Raw genomic sequence first — 26,252 nt, 5'->3', positions numbered from 1 at the left:
TCACACATGTCAAGTGACCATTAGGCGAGCATTACTCTGGTTTTCATTTAATTTCTTTTGCTCTTGTACCTTCTTGAAATCTTTAATTTTCTTCCACTTTAAAATTTAGAAAAAAATTTTCACACTTAACCCACCATTTACTTATAAAAAAAAGGAAACATTAAAAGTATTTAATGAGATTATAAACCATCTAAACAGTTTCAACTTTCACTTTCATCAGCAAAGAAAAGGCACCATTTGCACTTCCTTAATTGCTAAAATTTGTCTTTCAGATTAATATTCCTAGTCGGTGTCGAAGAATTTCATTGCCAAGATAATCGCTCGAACACTGAAACGAAAGTATGGCTTTCCTTAAAGCAGCCCAACATGACATCCTACTTTGAATCTGATAAAATTAACGTTTCCTCCCAATTTGTGTCTAATCCACAAATTAATAGTTTAAATGACACCGTGGATATGATTTTTAATATAATTCGGTAAGAATTTTCTAAAATTTTTCATAATATTGACAAACCCTCAGAATCACATTTTTTATTTCTTCAATAGCAAAACATCAACGCCCAGAAAATCTCAAAACAAAAATGACTCAACGCCTGCCATTCGATCTAATGTGATACCTAATATTTCCAAAGATATTATGGCTTCACGAATATATGAATCTTTTCGCACTTTTCCTGACGATTCAAACAACAAAAAATTGTTTCAATTGAAAAAAATGCGCTTTAAGCGCCTTTCAAATACTACAACTCCGGGAAATACCGATGATTTTAAAAATGAAACAACAACAAATTCTACCACAAATATGCGTAAACGCACTACCTCCACTGATATGCTCAGCAGAAATATTTCCATCATATTGGAGAATCTCTTGAAAAGTTACGAACAGTCCCAGCTCCCGACACATGGACAAGGTACGAAGACATTTTTAAGAAGACATTTTTTTAAAGTTCATATCATATATAAGGTTCATATCATATATATCATATAATTAAGGAGATTAATACTAACCAATAAATATAAATTGAAATAGTTCTTTAGCTTAAAGACATTTTTTTGTTACCGATTCTCATTTCTCATTTCTTCAGAATTTTCACATTTGATAGTACATAGTTTTGCTAAAACACAAAACATATAAACATATTTATTTAGGAATACCGACAGTGGTACGTACAAATATTCTTATTCGCAGTATGGGTCCTGTTTCGGAACTCGACATGGATTATTCTATGGATTGTTACTTTCGTCAATACTGGCGGGACAAAAGACTTAGTTTTCAAGGGCCAATTAAGAGTTTATCCCTCAGCATAAAGGTATACAAAAGCGTTATTATATTTAGTTCTCTTCAAGCGCAGATGTTTTACAAAATTTTTTCATTAAAGATGTTGGATAAGATATGGCGACCTGACACATATTTCTATAATGGAAAACATTCACACATACATACAATTACAGTGCCCAACAAATTATTAAGACTAAGTCAAGATGGAGACATTTTGTACTCAATGAGGTAAATATCATTCCCAATTAAACTTATAAAAATTTAAAAAATATTTTCATCAACTATAAGATTAACCATAAAAGCCACTTGCCCAATGGAACTTAAAAATTTTCCTATGGATCGACAATCCTGTCCTCTAATTATTGGCAGTTGTAAGCGTCTTCTCATAATAAATGCTTTATATATCAAATATTTACTTATATATGTAATTACACACAGACGGCTACGCAAATCGGCAACTGGTCTATGAATGGAAAGGGCAAGACGACGCAGTATCTTTCGTTCCTGGAATGACCCTAAATCAGTTCGATTTAATAAGCATGAAACATAGAAACTTTACATATACGCGAAGGGAAGGCGACTTCTCCGTACTTCATGTTGCGTTTAATCTAAAAAGACATACGGGCTATTTTTTAATACAAGTAAATCTTCTACAACGTAAATTTTATTTTTAATGGTAAATTTTTACTATTTTAGGTTTATGTTCCTTGCATTTTGATTGTTGTTTTGTCGTGGGTTTCATTTTGGATACATCGAGAAGCCACAAGTGATCGTGTTGGTCTCTGTGTGACCGCTGTTTTGACGCTTTCTACAATAAGCTTGGACTCACGCACTGACTTGCCGAAAGTGAAATATGCAACTGCTTTAGACTGGTTTCTATTGATGAGTTTTCTTTATTGTATTGCCACACTTCTTGAATTTGCCGGAGTACACTATTTCACTAAAGTAAGTCACTAACTGGTTCATTCCATTTGCGTTATAACTATTGTCACATTTTTGCAGGTCGGCAGCGGAGAGATACCTGCAAGCGAAGATGAATGGGAAAATATTGAAGAAGACCCACTTGAACAAGAGCACGAGGATGTCAGTGAAAGTTGTACGCCTGGCCAAAGTAACGAGTCCATATGCGATTTATCTCAATCTATGCAGGGTAATTTTCGCAAGCGAAATATCACAATTTGTCCCATATATAATGTAATACACCTATCTAATATAACAGTAAATACCCTTATTTTCATAACTTCACATTCATAGGATCCTACACATATATTTCAAGCGCCGTCATCTCATGCTTCTACTATGGAACGCACAACACAAACCGAACCGCCAATCATTTCAAAGGGAAGACAGATGTGGCTCTGTCTAAAGGGTGACGTCAAATTTAGGAAGCAACGGGAAAGAGATGCTGCAGTTATAAAGGGTATGTCCCAAATATCCGTAGTCCTTATAACGTGATTTTATTTGCAATATCTATTGCAGGAACTCGTTACGTGAATAGTGTTTCCACAATCGATCGCATCGCTCGTATTGCCTTCCCAATGTCATTCGCTCTATTCAATTTGCTCTATTGGTTGGCATATGGCATGTACAAAAAAGAGTTCTCCTGGTCAACTCTGAAAGGTTGAAGTAAATATGTGAAAGAATATGCAATATTTGAGTTATGTCAAAACCGTTAAAGTTGTTGTTAATAAATAGTTATGTTTGATAATAAAAATTAAAATCTTTACCATCGAAATCTAAATAATTTCTACACTAAATTCTAATATAGATTTTAGTGGAAATTCTTTAAGATGAAATTTTCTTCCTATTCAATTTGTGAACCTCTTCGCTATTGTAGGCAATCAATTGCCATCTGTAAATATGAATTTTAATAAATTTACATACTTTTATGTCATCAATAAAATAAACAACACGAAAATGTTTTTTTTGGAAACAAACATTTACGTTAAGGAGGATAATGTAAATATTGTTTTCAGATGGCAATCATTTGCCTTAGCGTTTTTGTGAGAACTGAATTTGATTTATATTAAAAGAACAAATATTTGAAAATGATAAATAAATTGTTTGAGTTTCCAATTGGATTCTTCACAATATGATTGAAGTTTTTAATAGTTAAATCTTATCTCCAACTTTTTTTGTTTATTTTTATTGTCAAATTATTTATTTTTCAAAATTTTTGTCAACTTTCCCTTTTTTTCATAATTTTCTCAATTTTTGTTTGAGAACTGTCTTAACCTATTCAATATAATTCAGCGTAGGCTAATCTGGTTAATCTTAATGAAGATTTGTTGTAGCTATCATGCATACAACTTCTTGTGAATCAAAGTAGTGCTATCAATAGTGACGTACTCTAACTTTTCAAATTATGGGGCTCCTAAGCAGTCCATAGCGCATAATTATAAGAAATGTAGCTAATGGCTGGTTGCAGTGGCAAATCAGCAGATATGTTTCCGCTGACCGTTATTAGTGATTTATCACTGTATTTCAATTACATTCCTTGCAGTAAACCTTATGATAAAAAAGAAATCTAAAACTAAATCCATCACGTTTAATATAAATAATTTTTTAGATCTAGTCTGACAAACTATCAAAAAAGTACTTCCCTACTAATGATTAAATATATATTAAGTGAAATAATTACCAGATAGTCAATTTAAAATTTTTGTAGTTATTACTAAATTTCATATCAATGAGTCTCAATGAATCTATTTGGTTAGTCGCTTGGTTGACGTGTCTGTATCCGTTTTATAATTTAGTCTTTTGTTATTCGGAATTTTTAGTACTAAAAGCATTTCCAGAAAGTACCTTTTATTTTGATGTCTTTCTTTATGTAAGATCTTTACATTGTCAAGATCTGGCTCTTGTTCGCCCTCAATACAATTTACAGCTAATGCTGTACTGGCTTCAGCACCACTTTTATTTTTCATACAATGTTTATGTCCAGCCAACCTTGTCTTAAGTTTGTTCGTGGTCGGATGTATATATATTTTATTACATACGTTGGACCAGTCACCTTTACAATTCAGTTGCGACACCTAAATCTATATTATCTATCAGCTGTTATTGCCTTAGAAAATCGAAACAATTATTCTTCAAAATGTATTATTGTATTAAGACCACGAATTAAACAATTTCCACTTAAGGGATACAATTTGTAAACCTTTTAACGGCCAATATTCTATTAAGAAATTGTAAGTTGATAAAAGTTTAAGATATTACATTTTTATGATAGTAAAAAAATTTAAATGACACTAAATAACTAAACTAATCAACTAAACTAACTTTAGTTAATTGAATTTAATAAAAATTTTAAATAATTTTTTATAAAGAAACATTTTTTAAGAAGATAAAATATACATATTTGATCTTAAGATTAATTCGCTAACCTTATAGTTCAAAACACAATAACGCCGTAGTTTTAATAATAAATGGCTCATAGATGGCACTTTGCTCTGTAATTATGATTTGCAGCTTTTAAGGATTTTATTCTAAGTGATGAAATTGCGCAGACTCCAAAGAACTGTCAAAATGGTCTCTCAATGCTTTTGAAAAATCTCCCAAGTATGAATTGATGTGATATACTCGTATCACTAAACGCTTTAACATCCTTTCGGGATACTGTATTTTAATTCATCTCCACATTCGATGATTAGTTGCGGACGTGTGTAAAGTCGTATGAACCAGCTGGTGCGGAAAGTATGAAAGTCATTACCCACATTAGCGAATGAAGTTAAAAAGTCATTAAGATAAAGTTAATTATAAGCAGAATGAGAACAGCACGCAAGAGGAGCGGACATTAACAGTGTGTGAAATAAGTGGATAATAAGAATAAAACAAATAAAACGCATCGCAGCCGATGAGATTCGCTAAGTAAATGTGCAGTGGAAAATGCAATTATATTAAAAATTATAATTATTTTATTCAATACGAAAATTAGCGAAATTAGTGGAGCCATGATTTTGGATATAAATTTTTATTAAATAATTAACAAAATTTGAAATTAATCCTTTTCATTTAATGGAATAAAATTTTTAAATAGTTAAAAAAAATTTAACTAATCGAAGCTAAAACCATAGTTGAATGTGTGTTGACACAAATTTAATTAAAAAAAATTGAGTTTAATTGGAGAAAATTAAAACAAATACAAACTTTGTGTTATGATAATAAAAGCCTAACGACACACACACATACACACACACACATACATACACATAAGTACGCATTCAAGTGAACATAAACACAATTGCACATTTTATAACTATCACATGTACATTAAAATAATTAAAATTTGTATTAACGAGCATCTGTGTTAATGGATATGCGATTTGTCTGTATATGTACGGTGTGAACGCCTACCCCTGCCCTATTCTTGTTGTTGTTGTTGTTGTTGTTATGGTTGTTGTTGTTGGCTTGGCACTTGTGCATTTATGTTGATGCATTTGCATATATTTAATGCCTTGAACATTATTGAATAATTCACGTCCTTCAAGAGCAGCTCGAGAAGCAAAAATGCATAATTTGTGTCAATAAATGAACTTAGCCCAAAATAGGTCAAATGCTGCAACAAATGCTCTTGAAAATTTTTTGACTGCAAACAGTAAAAACTAATTAACGATTTTTATGTAGGCAGAAATGTGTGTGTGTGTGTGTGTGTGCGTGTGTGTGTGTGGATGAGCCTGGTCGATTTTTCAATAATTCTAGTTCAAGAGGATTAAACTGCAATGTGAAAGTCTGAGTGTAAATGCCGTCGGTAGAAGAAGCTTATCAGTGGTTACATAAAGCCAGCGTTTTGACGAATACTAAAATGAAAAATAAACTTATGTCATAGCAAATAATTCGTTGATAGACTTTGGTGTTGTTGTTGTTATTGTTGTTGTGCTCAGTCATTAAATCGCATCGCGTAGAAGCACGTTGTTTTTTTTTATCAATTGTGCCAGCTGGGAGGAGTTGTGCAGGATGCAAACAATTTTTATAAAATCACAACCTTAATGAGTGCACCCTTGTGGGCATAGCGAGGTGCATACGGTGAAAAAAACAATACTTGATTGTGTTCGCCGGAAGTATCTAACGTTATCGTGCAGCTGGCAGTGCATTCGTATTTAACACACTCGTTCTACTTGCAAATGTTGGACGCAATTATGTACTCCAATGAAGGTTTTTATAAACTGAATTTACGCTTTTGTTGAGTCTCAAATGTATCTGAATTGTTGGATTTTTTAAAGTGTGTTTTTGTTTTACATGAGTTCTGAATACAATCCATCGACTGCGGCGCGGCGTATGAACGACATTATTATCATAATACAACAGTGCATTATTACTAAATGTATCCACTAATTACTCAACACAACAGCAATGAAAAGGAACTGTTGTCATTAAATACATGTATTTATATTACTTCCAGATTTTTATTAAAAGCATTTCGCAACTATTGCAATAAATGTCCTACTTTACAAATGTGCATGAATTTCACCTTCCATGACAAACATCTTTAAGAATCCTGACTTGTCCCGAACCTCTAACCAAGATGATCAGAATTGTAGGTCTCAGCATAGCCTGCAGTTTAGTGATTATAGTACTCATACATATACCAACTGTAAGGTGAGTTTAATATTCATATGTCAATAACTATAATCTAAAATAATTTCAATTAAATAATTATTATTTTTCGAGCATCATTTTCTCTTATATCATTCCTCAAAGAGAACATACATACATCTAGTAACTTTCAAAATTGCTGACAATGTCAAAGGCATTTTAATTTGTTTGCCCATTCGCTAATTTTATCGCTAATCTACAGGCCGCAGAAGCGCATCCTTGAAGATACAAATGCTTTTCGCTGAATAATTCATAAATTATCTCCAAGTACATGCCATGCCGTCTTTTTACACATTTCAGATACTTTTTTTAAACTTAATATATTTCACATATAAAATAAGTAGTTTAATCTTTTTAGCTTATCGTTTAAAAAAGTAGACAAACGTGAACGAAAAAAATTAAATAAAATGTATACCATTTGTTCCCAATAATGGGCTTGGTTTAAAAATGGGAAAGTATTTAAGAGGATTGCTTTTTTCTTATGAAATCCCATGTATTTCCGCATATATTTTGCAAGTTGAAAATAGGAGTACTTCTAAGAACTAAGAGGTCCATAGAATTAAAAACTTTGTCCTTGGATGCTCTCTCATGCCGTAATTAGGTAAAACTTTCAGTACGTTCACCAATAATATACTTATAGAGTTGGAAGTTTACAGAATATATTCGCCATTAGCTTCGAACATTAATCAATAATTACCTTCACTGCATAGATAATGTCTTCTGTCGAAAAAATATTTCAAAGAATGTTTTTCATAGTATAACCCCTACCAGAAATTGCATCAGGAAAAGAAAACAGCGATGGATAGGATAGATCACTCAGGATTATTATCAAGAGCGATGTTATTACTAAAGCATCTTATACTGTCAACAGGAAAATAATAAATATTATATATAAATTTTAAATAGTTTTCATATTTTTAACAATTAAAATCTCTGTTTTAAGGGACTCCAATATAACATGTTATATAAGTGAATTTTTTTTTTAGATGCAAACGAAAAGAAATGGCTGCCGGTCGTTTAGAAAATGTAACACAAACAATTGCCAAAATTCTTCAGGGTTATGACATAAGACTTCGTCCAAATTTTGGTGGTGAGAAATTCAATTTAACTACTAAATATAAAATTCCTATACAGTTTTTTTAATAGAAATTTTTAATGCAATATAAAATTGTTATAACATTGAATTTTAGGTGATCCACTACATGTAGGCATGGACCTCACAATTGCTAGCTTTGACGCTATATCAGAAGTTAACATGGTAAATAATATATATAAATTGTACAATCGTTTTCACATTATATACATAATAAATTAATATATATATTAGACATATTGCATTTCCTTGCTTTAAGACATGTTCTTAAGGAACAGATGTGTGATTAATATTTAAATGACGTACCATGTGATGCGTTACTCTGTTTGCTCATAAGAACTGATGATTCAAAGCACCACAGCACTGTAATCACTATCAATCATTTAATTGTGATCCGTTTTGTGAAAAATCAAAAACCTACGATTCGAAAATCGAAATTTGATTGAAAATATTAAAACTGTAGCTGATAAAAATAATTTCAAAGACTAACTAAACTACATCGCTGAATTAATATTATATATATACATATGAGTTGTTAGCAACTCATATATTTTAGAGCGAGGATAATGTAGTTAAACTTATGACTTCATCTAATATTGAAATTGATTGAAATACAAAGAAAAATAGCAATATATTTCTATGAAAAATTTAATATAGTTCTTTGCTACATTCAAAATATATCATATTATATATAATAATTTGTTAATTTGGAATTGTTTATACTGTTCTTTCTTCAAGGACTATACAATAACAATGTATTTAAATCAATATTGGCGTGACGAGCGGCTTGCTTTTAACGCATATGGACCTTATTATGATGACGATGCAGATGACGACGGTGTTAATGATGTGCTCACACTATCAGGAGATTTTGCAGAGAAAATTTGGGTACCTGATACATTTTTTGCAAATGACAAAAACAGGTATATCATTATTAATGTACATCCTTAAATAAGATGAATATATTTCATATTCCACATATCATAGCTTTTTACATGATGTAACTGAGCGCAATAAATTGGTTCGATTAGGAGGTGATGGTGCGGTAACATATGGCATGAGATTTACTACGACACTGGCATGTATGATGGATTTGCATTACTACCCCCTTGATTCGCAAAATTGCACAGTGGAAATTGAAAGCTGTGAGTTGATTAACATATCTGTTATATATATATATATCATTTAGCATTTATTTACTCTACTTTCAGATGGTTATACGGTCAGTGATGTAGTTATGTATTGGAAACCGACACCAGTACGTGGAGTTGAGGATGCTGAACTGCCGCAGTTCACTATTATTGGATATGGAACAAATGACCGAAAGGAGCGTTTGGCTACAGGTGTTTATCAGCGCCTATCACTCTCTTTCAAATTACAACGCAACATAGGATACTTTGTATTCCAAACATATTTACCAAGCATCTTAATTGTTATGTTGTCTTGGGTATCCTTTTGGATTAACCACGAGGCAACCAGCGCGCGTGTCGCTTTAGGTTTGCACAAAAACCATTTTGATTTTTGTTTTGTTTAACTAACTTTATTCCCGAAGGTATTACGACTGTGCTCACAATGACAACGATTAGTACTGGTGTGCGTAGTTCCTTGCCAAGGATATCCTATGTAAAAGCCATCGATATTTATTTAGTAATGTGTTTTGTGTTTGTGTTCGCAGCATTGCTCGAATATGCAGCCGTCAATTATACGTATTGGGGTAAACGTGCCAAAAAGAAAGTGAAAAAGAGCAAGGACACCGATGGCAGAAAAACTGGTGAGGAAAAGCATAGAATTATATTAGTAATAGAATATATACAAGACACAAATTTATGAAACATAACATAAAAACAACATCACATTATATGTGCATGTGTGCATGTGTGTAAGCATAATTGTGACTACAGACAGTTCATATCTGCTACTCACACATTGTCAATTAATATTTGTTTTCAATTCAATACAAATCATATAGGAAAAAATGACAAATCCGAAACGTGTTCAACAGCCGAGGACATTATTGAATTGCAGGATGTACGTATGAGTCCTATACCTTCATTACGTAAAGGTAATTACAATAGTACACTCGGCTCTGTAGCCTCCGAGACACTAGACTTGGGTAAATTTCCACCGAGCTTCCGTATCACACGAAATTATGGAACAAATCGCAATAACTTACGTTACAGAGGTCAAAGAGGTAAAAGTTTGACTCATTTGCATTAACATCAAAACATTTTTGAACAATTTTAGGGACTGTCGGCAAACCACGCATGCTGCACGCCTTGAAAAAAGGTGCCTCTGCCATTAAAGCGACTATACCAAAAATCAAGGATGTCAACATTATCGACAAATACTCACGCATGATATTTCCTATTAGCTTTTTAGCTTTCAACATGGGTTACTGGCTGTTCTATATCCTAGAATGATAACAGTCAATAACACTTCACGCCAAATAGGTTCACCCCTAATAGTGTGTAGTGTTTAACTTTTAACTTGAAATTGTATCCAATATACTAAAATACCTGATATTATTAAAATCCATGACCAAAACGTCTACCAGATTTTTATATAAAAACATGATCTCTTTATATGCACTTTAAACGCATTTACAAGGAATCAACTAACCAATTTAAAAATATTGCAAGTTGCCAGATTTGAACCCCACATACTCCCATTGGACTCTTGAGTAGAATTTTAAAAGCGAAATAATCCAGTAAGGATATCCCAAACAATTAATAAATTTTTAAATGTGTAATAAACAACATTTTTCGATATTTAGGCTTTACTAATTATTTAAGTTTAAGCGATAAAAAAAGTAATTTAGGACAAACAAAAATATATTTTAGATTTGAATTAACCAATGTTTTTAATAAAGTAGTAGTTTCGAATGGTTAAATAAATTTTTAGAAAATATCTAGACTAAAATGTGGAACTGTTTTTTTATTTTTTTACTTTTACTTGACTAACTAAAAACTGTACAAAAGTGGCAGATAAGCGCAACTGAGTTGTCAAAAGTATCTTTAGAATTACGAAAAAAATGAACAAATAATTTAGCTCGAATCTTAGATTGTATTTTTAAATATACTCGTAAGTGCTACATGAACTCTATAGATTAAACAAATTTGCTAAAGTCAAATGAAAAATTGTAAGTAGTTTTAAATAGAAAACTTATTTAATTTAATAAACCACCAAAAATTACTGCTCGTTGTTTTAATTAATCACTTAGGCATTTTAAACAAGCAATCTTCAGAAGATTAAGTATGAGTTTTAGCATTAAAATTTAATGTTTTATATATCTTATATTTTCATATATATATTGACTATGAAAAACTAATTGAAGACTTTGGCATATATATGACATTATCTTTTTTAGATCTTCACACTAATAATTCTTTCAGAAGTGTTATAATATAGTATTGCTGGAGAATAAAGGAAAGAGTGATCTTTCATCACAGTAGCATTCACCGCAGCTTTTTGACACCCCGGAAAAAGAATTATATTATGTTATATTATATATACTTGTTTTAGTACTATATGTTTTATTTGTCTATCTTATCTATTTAGAATTTTATCGTAAATCACAATTTACTTATCGTACTCTCTTTTTTTTGGTTAATATTATATTTAGTATTATCATAACTTTTTAATCTATCACAGTAAATTGTTTGATTACATTTGAAAGATTTATCTCAATTTTATTACATTATTATATACTATATATAAAAATATTAGATTTTTGTAATATTTTATTCCTTGTCGAGGCATTTTCCACATTAAAATATTTATAATTTTGATAATTAGTTATTTTTAACAGTGATTCTTTAATTTGAAATTGTATTTCCTGAAGGAGCATTTAATAACTCTTTAGGAAGGCTTTTCTTGCCAAATTTCTTTCATGATTACTTCAGATTACTTCATATTATAGGCACAAAAGAAATAATTGTATTAGAGATAAAATATTTTAAATTTCTCTACATTAAACAATTTTTCAATTTGGTTCTATTCTTTTTGCTAAATACAAAGGTATGGGTACATGCGCATACGGACATGATACCGAAGAAACTCATTTTGTCATCTATATATACATATTTATTTATAAATTCTGAATTTTTTAAGGTTTTTTATGATGATTATTATATTATTAACGTATTTTGTTGATATTCTGTCGATATTTGGCAGTAAAATGGTATAGGTAATAATCTGTATAAATTTCAGTTTTTGTTTAAAGTCGGAAAAACACAAAATTGTTTAAATTTAGTTTAAAAAAACTTTTTAATAACAAATAACAAAATAGTAACAAATATTTCTTACAGTGCAGAATTAGTGATAAAGAAAACTTGAAAACTTAAGTTTGTCTCCTTGACCAACATCAATACATTGAGCATTAATGCTGTCGATGTGAAGCAAGTTGGGATGCATTCTGAATTGAAGAAGACATAGATGTATTCTGATTCTTACGACCTATATAAACCACGTTTAATCTTTATAGTCATATTTAAGCCCATTACGTAAAAATTTTCCATTCAATCTAACATTTAGTAAAAAACTATTTAAAAAATAATTAAAAACCTGCGCAAACGACAAGTTCATTGCGTAGATAAATTAAATAAATTCATCTGTCAACACGTCTCCAAGGATCCTACTGAATAGTATAGAAAATACATTCATAAGAGCAATTAAATACAACAATAATAATGATGCACTGTATTAATACAAAATGACACCTATACGAAAATCAAGAGTTGAAAGCTTCAACTAATATTCAGAGCCTTCCTACACATCTATGTATGTACGAAATATTTGTTCTTTAGGTTTGTATGAGTGCACTGACACACCTATACTGAAAACTTATGAATAAATGAATCAAGGAAACAAAAATGTGTCAAAAACTGCGCAACTACCACAAAGGCAAATTTTAGATAAAAAGTGACATGAACCTCAATTGTAAGCAGTCCAGAAAGAAGTGAGAGTCTTTTCGTACAATTTATATGTACCTCTCTCTCATATACTCTCTTTGTGCTCAGTTATTAACAGTTTCCAAGCTTTTGGCACTCACTTGAACGCGTAAATAGCTGAAAGCTCGATATTTGAAAGCATCGCACAGCATCTCTGTCTCTATCTGTATCTGTATCTACATTTTGCATTGAGGACAATTGATATTTACGCGTTAACCGAAGACGTTCCAGACGTCCAACTGCGTTTCTGTGTTTATTGAATATATTTTGTGCATAAAAAAATGTATATATAAATTTAAAACATGGTTTTCCATTGCGAAAAAACTACAAAAATAGTTCAAATTACATTTTTCTAAAAATATTCCATAGAAATATTTAACTTTAACTCCATTTACAACGAAATTCATTGCCGTGAATAATGAAAAATTAAGTGTGAAAATTACATAAAATTTTGTATTGAAAGAATATTTGTGGTAAAAGCAAACAGCTGCTCCCTCTTCTATGGCTGACGCTGCTGCTGTGGGAGTAGATCGAACACTTCCACAAAAAAAAGATTTAATTAAAATGTGAAAAAAAGAAGACTAAAATATGTTTCTATATCAACTATTAGAACAAAATACTTATATGGATTGTCTAATAAGAAAAAAATCTGTGCATAAAGTGAAAATTTCGACTTCGTGACTTGTGCAAAAATAAGCACACGCCCTTCAAACTGCACACCACAATATTAGCAACAACAATAAAAAACCAGCTCAGCCAACAACTATATTAAGAACAACGCAACAACAATTTCTGTTGCAGTTAAATTAAATTTACAAAAACACATACGTACTAGCAAATACATAACTTTAAACATCAAACACACCCAATACCCAATTCTGCAAATATTTTGCTCTAATTTTTTAAGAAATTTTAAAGATTTCAAATCATAAAAAAGCAACAAGAATTGAAACAAAAATCCTCTGAATTACTTAATATGATTAACTTAAAAATATCTATTGAATACAATTTCATTTTACAATGAAACGTGGCTATAAGAGAAGACGAAAGGGGGTTTTGCCGATTAATTGCTAAAATCGGCGAACCCATTCAGTAAATTTTAAAATCAAAAAATATATGAAAATATATGGTAACTTCCTTAATACGACAAAAACGAGTTATACAAATAACTATAACTATTCCTTTTCAAAGGAGTGAACAATTGAGAGTAAGTCAAAAACTTTCTGCAGTTTCGAACGATAAAATAAAAATACGCCTTTGAAAAATTTCGGTGAAAAAAAGAAACGAAAAACGAAAACCGAAAAACGAAAACCGAAAAGTGAAGAAATTTGCTTAAACACCCACGCATTCGTTGTATACGCAGTCAAGTGAAAAAGACGCAAACACCACACGTACACAACACACAACACACATACACACACAACACGAGTCCATAGCTGACACAGAGCAAGACAAGTTCTATAGGAAAGTAATCACGCACTTCGTACTTATATACGTCGTATACACTCCCAAACACACAACACACATGCACACAGCTCGGAACATGTATATATCCTTCGTATTTTTGCTGTTTGTACGTTTGGGTAAGTTCCTTTTTAAATATCAAACAATTTTTTAAAAAACCAATAAATAAGTTCTTCTGGTACGCATATAGATAAAGAGTTTCTTAACTTACTGCAGATAATTCCAAATTATTTCGGTCTTATTCCTATTCATATTTTCTTTATATTAATCGTTTTAATCGTTTAAATAAGGTTGCTCATACGCACCGTCGGACGACACCTGTTAGTGGAGACTCATCAAGCACGAAAGAAATACACACAAAATTTTCTGTATAACCAAAAATTGTCTTCTTTGATTTTGTATATTTTAATAGAGAAACAATAAGAAATTAAAAAAATATTATTATTACTATTATTAAATATTATTAAATATTAATCTATTCAATTACCATAGCTTTCTTCTGTTGAGCGCCCATAACAATAACATTTTGTTTCTTATATTGCTGACTTGGTATTTTGCATATTGGATATTGTTATAGTGATGCTCTGAATGTACTCCATTTCTATATCTATTATATAACTGTACAAGAATACTGTGCCTTTGTTACTGTACAAGAACACTATGTTTTTCTTAGTTTCCAATATCAGGATTGACTTTGATAATCAAATGTACTGCACTATTTGCATATTTAGATGAAAGAATTGTTTTATTTTGCATATAATAGTAAAAATTTTGGTTAGATGTTTGCAAAATTATTTTGAAAAATAAACTAAAAAAGAAAACTTTTAATGAATCGACGTGATTTAATATTTCACAATTCGCATATATTAGCATCGTTGATTGTTCAAAATATTTTTTATTCTGATCAGAATTACGAATTTGTGGAATTTACCAATTTTGCTATTATTCAATTCTATTTTCATAAAGGTCATTTCATAATTTGCAAAGTACTTATTAAGAAGATGCAAATCTCTTTCATTTTGCTGTTAATATACTCTAAAAGTACTACAAATATTTAATTCCATTCTGACAATTCAATAGATTTATTTAGCTATACTATTAAAAAATTCATTTAGTTTCAAAACAGTTCCACAGCATCGAACAAGGATGTACCCAAGGTAGGGAGAGAAACAGTTAAAGCTTCCCACCGAAATTAATGGAAGGACTCCATTTATATATATATACACAATATATTCATTAATAATACATTATGACTGTTACAATAAGATAATAAGATAAACATTTTATTTTATTTTATTATTAATCAAAAATTTCTGAAATTTTTAATACCCAAGTAAATTTCTAACTACAGAGGAATAGATATAAATTTAAATTTAATATTTTGAAGCTATTATACATGATGAAGTAATCAAAAGTTTGAAAAGCAAATTACCGCTTCTGAAAAGCCTTTTGACTAGTGATGAAAAATAAATCAATTTTTCAGCATACAGTACTATAATAATGGATGCAATAATAATAATACTTAATAACAATAATAACATATTTGAAGATGATAGGTTATGCTTTGTGTATACATCTAAATCACAGAATGAAATTGTGACGAGTATTATGGCGCCATCTGATGCAAAAATTACAAATGTTTCAAACTTATCGTATTACAGCTACAGTTTTTATCTAATATATGAAAAGATTTAAAATTCTTTAAAAACTTCATTAAGTTAATCTAAAACGTATAAAATAGCTGTACTGAAAATATCTTAAATTACTAGTAATAATAGAATAGTTTTGTATTCTTATTGAGGGACATTCAAAGTCTAACAGAATGATGTTTTACATTGTAGATCGTTGTACACATTTTTTAATTATAAACAATAATCCAGTCAAGGCGCAAAGAAGGGTTTTGTAGAAACCTCGCAGTTAATAGAGAGTAAAAGTGCTCAGGTGCATTGACTCAATTCAACTAGCCTCAACAACATAGTTAACAATGTATGTAAAATTTATAAAAGTTAAAAGAAACTACCATATTAAAAAATTGAATGCGTATATGTAATGTATTGGACATTTATAGGACAGTGTGTTTTGAGCGCAATACGCCCTCACTTTAGATGCGAATCAAAAATAAAGTGCTTCAAAGTGGAATTAGCGAAGAGACTAAATGCAAATACAACTTACAGAAAATAGCCTCCATTTCATATTAGCTTACAAAAATATCAAAAAAAAATTTGTGGAGCAAATTCGTTGAAATTACAAAGAAACAAAACTGAGTAAGAAAAAAGAAGATGAAACTATAACAAGCAACAAATAAAATAAAACATCGACAAGAACCAAAACAGGTCATTTTATGCAGAGCACTTAGAAGGGAGTAAGTGTAATCCATCTGTCCTTTCTAATCATTTGTGCTGTAGGTATCGTAAAATAACAGACGAATTTGTGAATTAATATAGGAGAACATGTAAAGCAGTTATTGAACAAACTCCGTAGTTAGCCTTGTCCTTGGCATCTTCAAATATATTGCGAAGCTGCCATAAAGTGTCTATTCAGATTTGTGTTTTCTCTCATTACCTGCTCAATTTGAGGGCGCATTCGCATGAATCTGTGTAAGCAGAAAAGAGCCATTTAACTTCTATTATAAGAACTGAAGAGCTTTGCGTATAATGTCAGTAGTATTGAATTTATAATAAAAAAAGTACGTATTCCTAAAGAGATGATTTCTAAAATATATCATTCCTACAGATTAATATCAATATCAAATAGTCGCAGTTATTTATAATAAAAACAATTATCTCAATAGTACGTAATAATTCACTCATCAAAAATCATCTGTTAAGTTGCTCCTACGCTCTTGTTTTATCTTAAAGCTTCCTTATGTTAACATGAATGGCTTCGAAATTTCTGTGTTGTAAAACAATAAAAAAAGTGGAACAAAGGGGTAAAAAGTGAAAGTCTATAAATTTTAGACACATGCGCCGAAGCGAATATTCAAGTGAATGAGACTTCTTTGTTGTCGTTTTTATATGTTAAATTTCTCACACATTAGTTTGGGAAGACTTCAAAATTCGAAAGCTCACGTTCATTCATTAAAATAATCGTTCATGTTACCATAAACAGAGTAGAGTATACGGATAGTACATGTATAGAATTTTGTATTTCTCTTACTCGATTTTATATTATAATTAGAGTTTTTGAATTATTTCTCGTATTTCACTAATTTTTCTTACTTATGAATAGTTATATGTGATGATGATGAGCACTCTTCGTCTATATGGCCCAACTCTTCTGGAGTGTATACAGAAGTTAAGCATGGCTCTGCTAGGCAATTATTAGGCTCAAGTTTTGTTCGTGATGATATTGGCTTACAGCATCAACAGCAACCAACTCAGCAGCATATAGTCTCTCAACAACATCAGCAACAGACACGACACGGTGCGGGCTCTAGAAAACTTAAATCTAAACCCAAGCTCCGGCCCCAGCAACAAGTACAAAAAAGTGACCAGCAATTAAGTCAATTTGAAAATGAGAATCTGCACCCATCTGTGCATCCACCGCATGAAAATCCAGATGAAGATTATTTTGGACAAGATCTTCATCATTATGAGTTTCCTACAACTGAACCTGTACTGCCAATTGCTCCTGATAGTGGATCAATTAGTGGTGCAGCAGGAGAAGTACCACGACATCGCGAAGTAGGAGCTCGCAGAGCCGGCAGTCGAACAGACTTATATGGTGTCCGTGAATCTGGAGATAGACGGGAGATGACTCGTGGTCGAGAGGGCTATATGAACATGTTGCATACAAAAGAGAAAGTTTTTCGTCCTCACGTTTCTCTAGTGAATGATGAAACCCGTTTACAAAGTCCCAATGATGGTTTCGGGCATGAATGTCAAAATATCTGCGGTGAGACGCAATGGCAATGTTTAGCATCTTGCAGGTGTATAGAGCAATCAGAACGATGTGATAAGACAGCCCAATGTAATGACGGTTCAGATGAATATGACTGCGATGCTGTTGGCGATATGATGTCTAAACTGCAAAGAGAATGTGAACAAACTGGCTTACATGTTATGTGTCCCAAAACTTATCGCTGCATAAATAAGGATTGGTTGTGTGATGGAGACGATGATTGTGGAGATTACACAGATGAAACTCACTGTGGTGCTCGCACGAATTGTACTGATGATCAATTTGAATGTCAAAATGGTTTTTGTATTCCCAAACAATGGGTATGTGATGGAGAAAATGATTGTAAGGATTTTTCTGACGAGGCCCATTGTAATAGAACAAGGTAAATTCTGTCTTCAAAATATTTTTTTTAAAACATTTTGACAATGACTCATCAATTTCTTTTTACTATTCAGTTGCTCTGATGAACATTTTACCTGTAATGATGGCTATTGCATTTCTATTGCATTCCGTTGCGATGGTGAGCGCGATTGTAATGATAATTCAGACGAATACAAATGCAAAGCAGTCATGAACAGTTGCCCTGAAGGTGAATTTAAATGTCGAGGCGGCTTAGGTGGAGCAGGTGGACCCAGTGGACAATGTATACTTAATCGCTTCCGTTGTGATGGTGATAATGATTGTGGCGACTGGAGCGATGAGGAACATTGCCCACAGAAACCATCTCAATGCACAGCCAGTGAATATAAATGCGCAGATGGGACTTGCATTCCGAAGCGATGGAAATGTGACAAAGAACAGGACTGTGATGGAGGTGAAGATGAAAATGATTGTGGAAATATGAATGCTGGTCAGCCAATAACTTGCGGCAATGATGAATTCACTTGTCATAATGGCAGATGTATTTTGGTAATTGAATATAAATCAAACTTTTTTCATTTTTCATATATCATAATCTTATATTGTTTCATTTTAACAGAGAACGTGGCTTTGTGATGGGTACCCAGATTGCTCTTCTGCCGAAGATGAAGTTGAATGTCATTTGGAATGTGATCCCGGTCAATTTCTATGTCCTGCAAAGAAAAATATTACAAATCTTAAGTAAGTTCTCTAAAATAGGTAAACACTATGATAAATAATACTAACAATCGTAAGCAATTTGCCAATATTGAGGCTTACTAAAAGCTTTATTTTGAAAATAATGCTACTTATCTACATCATTTTTAGAATTTGTGTGCACCAAAAACACGTATGCGATGGACAAAATGATTGTCCATTAGGTGAAGATGAGGTTAATTGCCCTCAGCCTCGGGAATGTTATCCAAATACTCCATGTGAACAGCTCTGTATTACTTCTGCAAAGGGTCGTAACGAATGTGCTTGTCGACTGGGATTTCTAATGCATCCAAATCGAAGAAAGTAATGACTTTACTGTGTTTATTTTGTATAGATTGAAAATTTTTTTTTTCCAGCTGTACTGACATCGATGAATGCACATTTCTAACAAGTCCCGTATGCTCACAAAAATGTCATAACACTCATGGGTCTTTTATTTGCGCATGTGAGGAAGGATATATTTTGCGCCCTGACTTGCGTACGTGTAAAGCACTTGGAGGTGCAATGACTCTCCTAGTGGCAAATCGTTGGGATATTCGCAGAGTTACTTTAAGCAATAATCGGTATTCAGCCATTGTAAAAGGCCTTCATAATGCTATTGCGCTTGATTATCACTACAAAAAGGGAATTATGTTTTGGTCTGATGTTTCCACTGATGTTATAAAAATGGTGTACATGAACGGTACTCGTGTACGAGACGTTATAAAGTGGGGTCTCGAATCACCCGGAGGAATTGCTGTAGATTGGATACATGATTTACTCTTCTGGACCGATTCTGGTACACGGCGAGTTGAAGTTTCGAATTTTCAGGGTAATTTACGTGCGGTTATTGCATCTAATGACTTGGATAAACCACGTGCTATAGTTATACATCCAGGGGAAGCCTTTGTATTTTGGAGTGACTGGGGTATAAATTAGTTTAATTTTATAGAATATAGATGCAGTTAAAACACAAGTTTCTTCTCATTTTAAGGGCCAAATCCAAAAATTGAGCGCTCCTATATGGATGGAACTCAAAGGGAAATGATTATTTCTAAAGGAGTTACTTGGCCAAATGGACTTGCTATTGATTATCCTAGCCATAAACTCTACTGGGCTGATGCAAAACAGCATGCTATAGAGTGCTCAAATTTTGATGGTTCAGATCGGGTTAAAATATTGAGCAGTCATTTACCACATCCCTTCGCATTGACTATTTTTGAAGATACTATGTACTGGACGGATTGGAATACAAAAACTGTGTCTGCAGCAAACAAAATAACAGGAAAAGGTTTTCGTTCAGTCCATGAAAATTTTCATTTTCCTATGGATATTCATGCTTATCATCCAGCTAGACAACCAAACTATAACGACCGTTGTCAGAAAGACCGCAGAGGTCTTAGAGGAGGTTGTTCACATTTATGCCTACCCAATAAAACTTCAAGACGATGTGGTTGTCCCATAGGCCTCTCACTTAAAGAAGATGGGTACATTTCATGTCATATACACTTCATTATAATATAATTTATATACTTCTTTTCTATATTTATTTTTGTTTCTAGCAAAACCTGTAAGAGCGCTCCAGAGAAATTAGTGCTAGTAGCTCGGCGAAAAGATATTCGGCTTAGACAACTTAATGTAAAAGCATCAAGTACTAATGAAGTAGATATGATAGTTCCATTAGATAACATCAAACATGCCGTGGCCCTCGATTGGTGTAACGATGATTATATATATTGGACTGATGTAGAAAGAAGTTCAATCAATAAAGCACACTTAAACGGCAGTTATCAACAAAAAGTGGTACATTCAAACCTGATTTCTCCTGCTGGTCTTGCTTTAGACTGGGTTACAGATAAATTGTATTGGACGGATCCTGATACCAATCGCATTGAAGTGGCAACAACTAATGGAAAAATTAGAACTCTATTAATTTGGGAAAAACTAGACAGGCCACGTGATATTGTAGTGAACCCAATTGGTAAAAACTGTTCATTTTTTTATATAATATAATTTTCTCACACTTTCCATGTTATGTAGACGGTCTACTGTTCTGGTCAGATTGGGGAGAACACCCGATGATTGAAAAAGCTCATATGGATGGAAAGAATCGTGTTGTTATATCATCTAAAAATCTTATATGGCCAAACGGTTTAGCTATTGATTACGATCAACAGAAAGTGTATTTTGTTGACGGGGGGATCAAAACATTAGAAAATATGAACTTTGATGGTAGCGGTCGTACAACTATTTTAAGTATGTTCCAATAACTATTTAGACTTAAAATAAATTAATAACAATATATTGATATACACAGGTGGTCTCGGTCATCCATTTGGTTTAGATGTAAGTGAAAATCGCGTATATTGGACAGATTGGGACACAAAATCGGCGCTTAGTGCTGATAAATTAACTGGAAAGGACATAACCACTATAATAGCTAATTCAACTGATTTGATGGATATACGAGTCTTTCACCGTTCACGAAGGCGTACACATAATGCATGTGGAAAATCAAATGGAGGTTGTTCCCATTTATGTCTTTTAAATCCAACTAGCTATAGTTGCGCATGTCCAGTTGGTGTACAATTAAAGGTGAGTTTAATTAATAATTTTACAATTTTAGGACATTAAACAAAACTTTTTATCACAGGATGATCTACGCAGTTGCTCTGAGGGTCCTGCTAAATACATATTATTTGCGCATCGCGTAGACATTAGGCAAATATCATTAGATTTCGACCATCTTATTGATGTTGTTTTACCTTTGCCTCCTATATCAAATGCAGTAGCATTAGATGTTGATAAACAGACTGGTGTTATATATTGGTCCGACACTATTGAAGATGTTATAATGAGTTCAACATCTGATGGCTTACATGTAAACAAAGTAATTGGTGAGAGTTGTGATAATCCAGATGGTCTAGTTGTTGATTCTGTTGGACGAATGGTAAGTCTATTTTGGAGATGTTCATTAATTCAAAAGTAATACTATTCCATTTAGATTTACTGGGCTGATGCTGGACGTCACACAATTGAAGTTGCTAGTCTTGATGGTAAACATCGACATCTTATAGCATGGAAAGACTTGGAATCACCACGTGGGTTAGCTTTAGATTATGAGGCAGGGTTGTTATTTTGGACAGATTGGGGGCATTATCGTAAAATTGAACGTGCTCACATGGATGGAGAAAATAGACATCGAATTGTTACATCTCATCTAGGCTGGCCAAACGGTTTGTCTCTAGACTTAAAATCCAAACGCATATATTGGGTAGACGCACAGCTCAAAACTATTGATTCCTGCGACTATACCGGTAATCAAAGAAAGCTAATCATGTCTGCATTGCACCATCCATATGCCTTAGCACTCACAGATGACTATTTGTTTTGGACTGATTGGAAATCAAAAGCTTTACACATGGCTGAACGCAGAAATATTACTGCTAAGAAAGATATAATGAATAATATTGATGGTCTAATGGATATAAAAGTTATTACGGTTAGTAGTTCACAGGCGCCAAGTAATTAAAACTTTAAAATTATTTTTTTTTTTAATAGGCAAATCAAACATTGCCACTCAATGCTTGTGGCAAAAATAATGGTAACTGCTCACATTTGTGTTTACGCAACCCAGAGGGATACTCCTGTAAATGTCCCATTGGCGTTAAGTTGAAGAATGATAGCAAAACGGAATGCCAAGCTCTTCCAGAGGTAAAATAACTATATTTATATTTCCATTTAATGAAGTCTCATATTAATTGTATATATGAACATTGTTAGGATTACTTATTAATTGCGTTAAGGTCAGGTATTGGCATGATATCTCTCAACGCCCCTGATTATATGGATGTGGTGTTACCCATTAACGGAGTGCATGGCGCAGTTGTTTTGGATTTTCATTATCAGCGTAACTGGTTGTTCTTTGCCGACGTAAATTTAGATGTTATACGTCGCATTAACCTATTAAATTTTACTGAAAGTAAAATTATTGTCAATACTGATTTGTTAACACCAAATGGCATTGCTGTCGATTGGGTGGCTAACAATTTATATTGGTCGGACTCCGACAGAAAATTAATTGAAGTTTCACGTTTAGATGGCAGTTCTAGGAAAAAATTAGTAACGGATGATATGGGCGATCCGAGATCATTAATTGTACATCCAAAACGAGGGTAAATAATTTACTTCCAAAGTTTTTTGAATATGTGCCTATAAATGAAATTTCTTCAAATAACAGATATCTCTTCTGGTCCGACTGGGACACACCAGCACGCATTGAACGTAGCTATTTAGATGGTACAAACCGCACTACCATTGTCACGAGCAATATTGGTTTACCAACTGGACTAACTATAGATTTCGAGTAAGTGTAAAAAATGTCATGTCATTTATGTATATTTTTATCAAAAGTTAATTGTGTTTCAGTAATGGACGTTTGCTTTGGGCTGATGCCCTTGAAGACAATATTGCGTGCGTGGACTTTAATGGAGCACGACGTACTACCATTGTACAATATGCTCCGCATCCATTTGGACTAACAATGGTAAGCTAGATGAAACTAATTTATTTGTTTGTAAACTTTTAATTGTATTTAAATATGTTACAGTTCGAGAGCAGTATTTATTGGACTGACTGGTACAATAAATCAGTTTATCGATCCTATAGAATGACGCGAGGTTTTAGTAATCCATTTGAAATACGTGATGCGCTCAGTGGTGCGCTTGACATCCGTGCTGTTTCAGCAAAACGACAATCAAATGATTGGAATCAATGTGCACAAGATAATGGCGGATGTACAAACCTCTGTCTTTATCGAGGCTATAAGTATGTGTGTGCCTGTCCCGATCGATTTGATCATGATTGTTCAGAAACACCTAGATTTATAATACCTCCACGTTCTGATGAAAATGAACCTGAGTATCCTTGGGATGTAACCGAGGGTTATGGTTCTTCCACAGAGGATATGGATAATGAATATGAAACACGCAAAACAAATCAGAAAGAAACAGTTATACTTATAGCAAGCGGAATTGTGACCGTATTACTGATTTTAATTATTATTGCTATTATATGTAAGAATTCAAATTTTAATTGGACTGCGTGCTAAATAATTAATTTTCTTGGTTTTTCGTTTGTTATAGTATTAATGTTTAACTCAAAACGAACTAAAACAAAACGACATTCAAGAGGTTCAAGTCGTTCAGTATTGACTTTTTCTAACCCTAATTATAATGTTGATGGAACACCAATGGAACCAAAGACAAACATTTGGAAACGATTTAAATATGATAAATCGCATGTAAGATTTTTATTTTTTACCAAAAATTTAAACTTTTTTTTTATTATATTCATAAATGTAATTATGAAACTATTTATATTTTTTTTCATAAGGAGAGGGTTTACGAAGAGCGCAGTCTCACAACTGAGACAGCTTCATCCAGTCTATTCGTTCCAACGCCTTCCCCAATGGCCTCGCCATCTACCAAAAATATGCAGATCACTACACTATCAACTATTACATAAAAACTTATTTGATTTGAAAAAATTATTACAAAATAAAAATTTATATCACCACAGTTTTCCATTATTAATAAAAAGAAAACAAAATTTTAGAAATAAACTCAAGAAAATATAAATAAATTAGGAATAATAGTAATTATAAAAATTACTTCGCATTTAAATGAAAAACAATTTTAAAATTTTGTCAATAATATTAAAATTAATTTATAAATGATTAAAGTTTTACTATATGTACTGTATATGTGAATAATCCATGTAAATAGAAGGAATATCTTTAACTGGAAATCAAGACAAACGCACGGTTGTTTCTAAAATAATTAAAATAAAATTCAAATGCAAATGCAAATGCAAATGCAAAACAGTCGATGGAAAATAAAAATATCGTAAAATTTTTAATGTTGTGTATAAATAAATAATTAACGAAATTAATAAAATTATTAAAATTAATAAATTTAATAAATTTAATAAATTTAATAAAATCAATAAAATCAATAAAAGTATAACAAACAAAAACTCCTATGACAAAATTTTAAATTAAAATTTAACATTTTTTACTTACTTTTAATCATGAATATTTTTGTAACTACCAGAAACAATGAAAAAGATGAATACACATAGTTCTTTTCGAATTAGGAATAAGATAAATTCAAAACTAAATTGTAAGAACTAATGAAATGAATAATTTCAAATTAATTAAATTGAAAACAGAAATGTTTTAAAACATTGTATATAATATAAAACTGAGATAAAACTCTTCAGATAAAAATGAAGAGAAAAGAAAATAATTATTTTAGGTGTGAATTTATCTCACTTCGAACTGTTAAAGAAAAAAGATAATATATATTGAAACTATATTAAATAAAAAATATTTAATGTAAAACTGTTAAACTGTAATTAACATAGGGCAAGTGCACACGTGTATGCATACAGGCAACACGTGTCCTTTTGCTTTGAAACTGTGAATTTGTGCCAAAGAAACTGCAAGAAAACTTTAAATGAAGTTGTAAAAAATGTTTTTATTCAAGTCAAGATGTGTAAATTAATTATTTAATTAATATTAAGTGTAAAAACCATTATATGTATATTTAGATTTTAAACTAATTTTGTTTGTGTACATAAACGTTGAGTATATAGTATTGAACTTATTGATTATTGATTGTTATACATAAATTCAAAGAAGAAGAATTAGTTTTTAGTTTTCTGTATATTTTTGCAAAAAAAAAAACATAGAAAAATATTATGAGAAATTGTAAAGTTTCGTATTTCAATCAAAATGCTATCTGATAAAAGAACACTTGATTTATTTTGTTAAAAAGCATTTAAAAATGTATATTTAGTCTCTCAAAATCATTTA

The 26,252-nt window shown here is 31.7% G+C and overlaps 3 protein-coding genes across 3 annotated transcripts; all 3 read left to right on the top strand.

The window, feature by feature from the left end:
• The first annotated feature begins 802 nt into the window (after positions 1–802).
• Positions 803–3,005, top strand: LOC119671932 (gamma-aminobutyric acid receptor alpha-like). The gene is made up of 9 exons (XM_038082819.1): positions 803–911; positions 1,150–1,310; positions 1,380–1,507; positions 1,568–1,650; positions 1,718–1,920; positions 1,976–2,224; positions 2,282–2,473; positions 2,534–2,699; positions 2,759–3,005. Exons 1-9 carry the CDS (start codon positions 803–805, stop codon positions 2,902–2,904), a joined length of 1,437 nt encoding a protein of 478 aa, XP_037938747.1. The 3' UTR covers positions 2,905–3,005.
• Positions 3,006–4,621: 1,616 nt separating this feature from the next.
• On the top strand, positions 4,622–10,735 carry LOC119671931 (gamma-aminobutyric acid receptor subunit beta-like). The gene is made up of 10 exons (XM_038082818.1): positions 4,622–5,149; positions 6,681–6,877; positions 7,861–7,964; positions 8,065–8,132; positions 8,706–8,890; positions 8,955–9,112; positions 9,179–9,463; positions 9,520–9,738; positions 9,937–10,158; positions 10,212–10,735. Exons 2-10 carry the CDS (start codon positions 6,804–6,806, stop codon positions 10,385–10,387), a joined length of 1,491 nt encoding a protein of 496 aa, XP_037938746.1. The 5' UTR covers positions 4,622–5,149; positions 6,681–6,803; the 3' UTR covers positions 10,388–10,735.
• Positions 10,736–13,888: 3,153 nt separating this feature from the next.
• Positions 13,889–24,946, top strand: LOC119671929 (low-density lipoprotein receptor-related protein 4). Its single transcript, XM_038082817.1, has 19 exons — positions 13,889–14,499; positions 17,609–18,662; positions 18,736–19,189; positions 19,260–19,381; positions 19,508–19,699; positions 19,753–20,303; positions 20,370–20,862; positions 20,938–21,356; positions 21,416–21,631; positions 21,693–21,970; positions 22,029–22,325; positions 22,380–22,877; positions 22,937–23,089; positions 23,159–23,550; positions 23,616–23,741; positions 23,804–23,921; positions 23,985–24,450; positions 24,520–24,677; positions 24,770–24,946. The coding sequence occupies exons 1-19, from the start codon at positions 14,442–14,444 to the stop codon at positions 24,899–24,901; spliced, it is 6,177 nt and encodes a 2,058-aa protein (XP_037938745.1). The 5' UTR covers positions 13,889–14,441; the 3' UTR covers positions 24,902–24,946.
• The last annotated feature ends 1,306 nt before the right edge of the window (positions 24,947–26,252 follow it).

Source organism: Teleopsis dalmanni, chromosome 1 (genome assembly GCF_002237135.1).
Source record: "Teleopsis dalmanni isolate 2A chromosome 1, ASM223713v2, whole genome shotgun sequence".
NCBI classification, from domain to species: domain Eukaryota; kingdom Metazoa; phylum Arthropoda; class Insecta; order Diptera; family Diopsidae; genus Teleopsis; species Teleopsis dalmanni.
The sequence above is the reverse complement of the archived record's forward strand: the minus strand, read 5'-3'. Positions and strand labels throughout refer to the sequence as shown.

Bases quoted from the DNA above. Each gene is read 5' to 3' on its own strand.
- LOC119671932 (XM_038082819.1), top strand. From the start codon at position 803: ATGCGTAAACGCACTACCTCCACTGATATGCTCAGCAGAAATATTTCC. The intron at 1,311-1,379 runs GTATACAAAAGC...TTTTCATTAAAG, and splicing joins GTTTATCCCTCAGCATAAAG to ATGTTGGATAAGATATGGCG. The intron at 1,651-1,717 runs GTAAGCGTCTTC...AATTACACACAG, and splicing joins TCCTCTAATTATTGGCAGTT to ACGGCTACGCAAATCGGCAA.
- LOC119671931 (XM_038082818.1), top strand. From the start codon at position 6,804: ATGATCAGAATTGTAGGTCTCAGCATAGCCTGCAGTTTAGTGATTATA. The intron at 6,878-7,860 runs GTGAGTTTAATA...TTTTTTTTTTAG, and splicing joins ATACATATACCAACTGTAAG to ATGCAAACGAAAAGAAATGG. The intron at 8,133-8,705 runs GTAAATAATATA...TCTTTCTTCAAG, and splicing joins CTATATCAGAAGTTAACATG to GACTATACAATAACAATGTA.
- LOC119671929 (XM_038082817.1), top strand. From the start codon at position 14,442: ATGCACACAGCTCGGAACATGTATATATCCTTCGTATTTTTGCTGTTT. The intron at 20,863-20,937 runs GTACATTTCATG...TTTTGTTTCTAG, and splicing joins CTCTCACTTAAAGAAGATGG to CAAAACCTGTAAGAGCGCTC. The intron at 21,357-21,415 runs GTAAAAACTGTT...CATGTTATGTAG, and splicing joins TATTGTAGTGAACCCAATTG to ACGGTCTACTGTTCTGGTCA.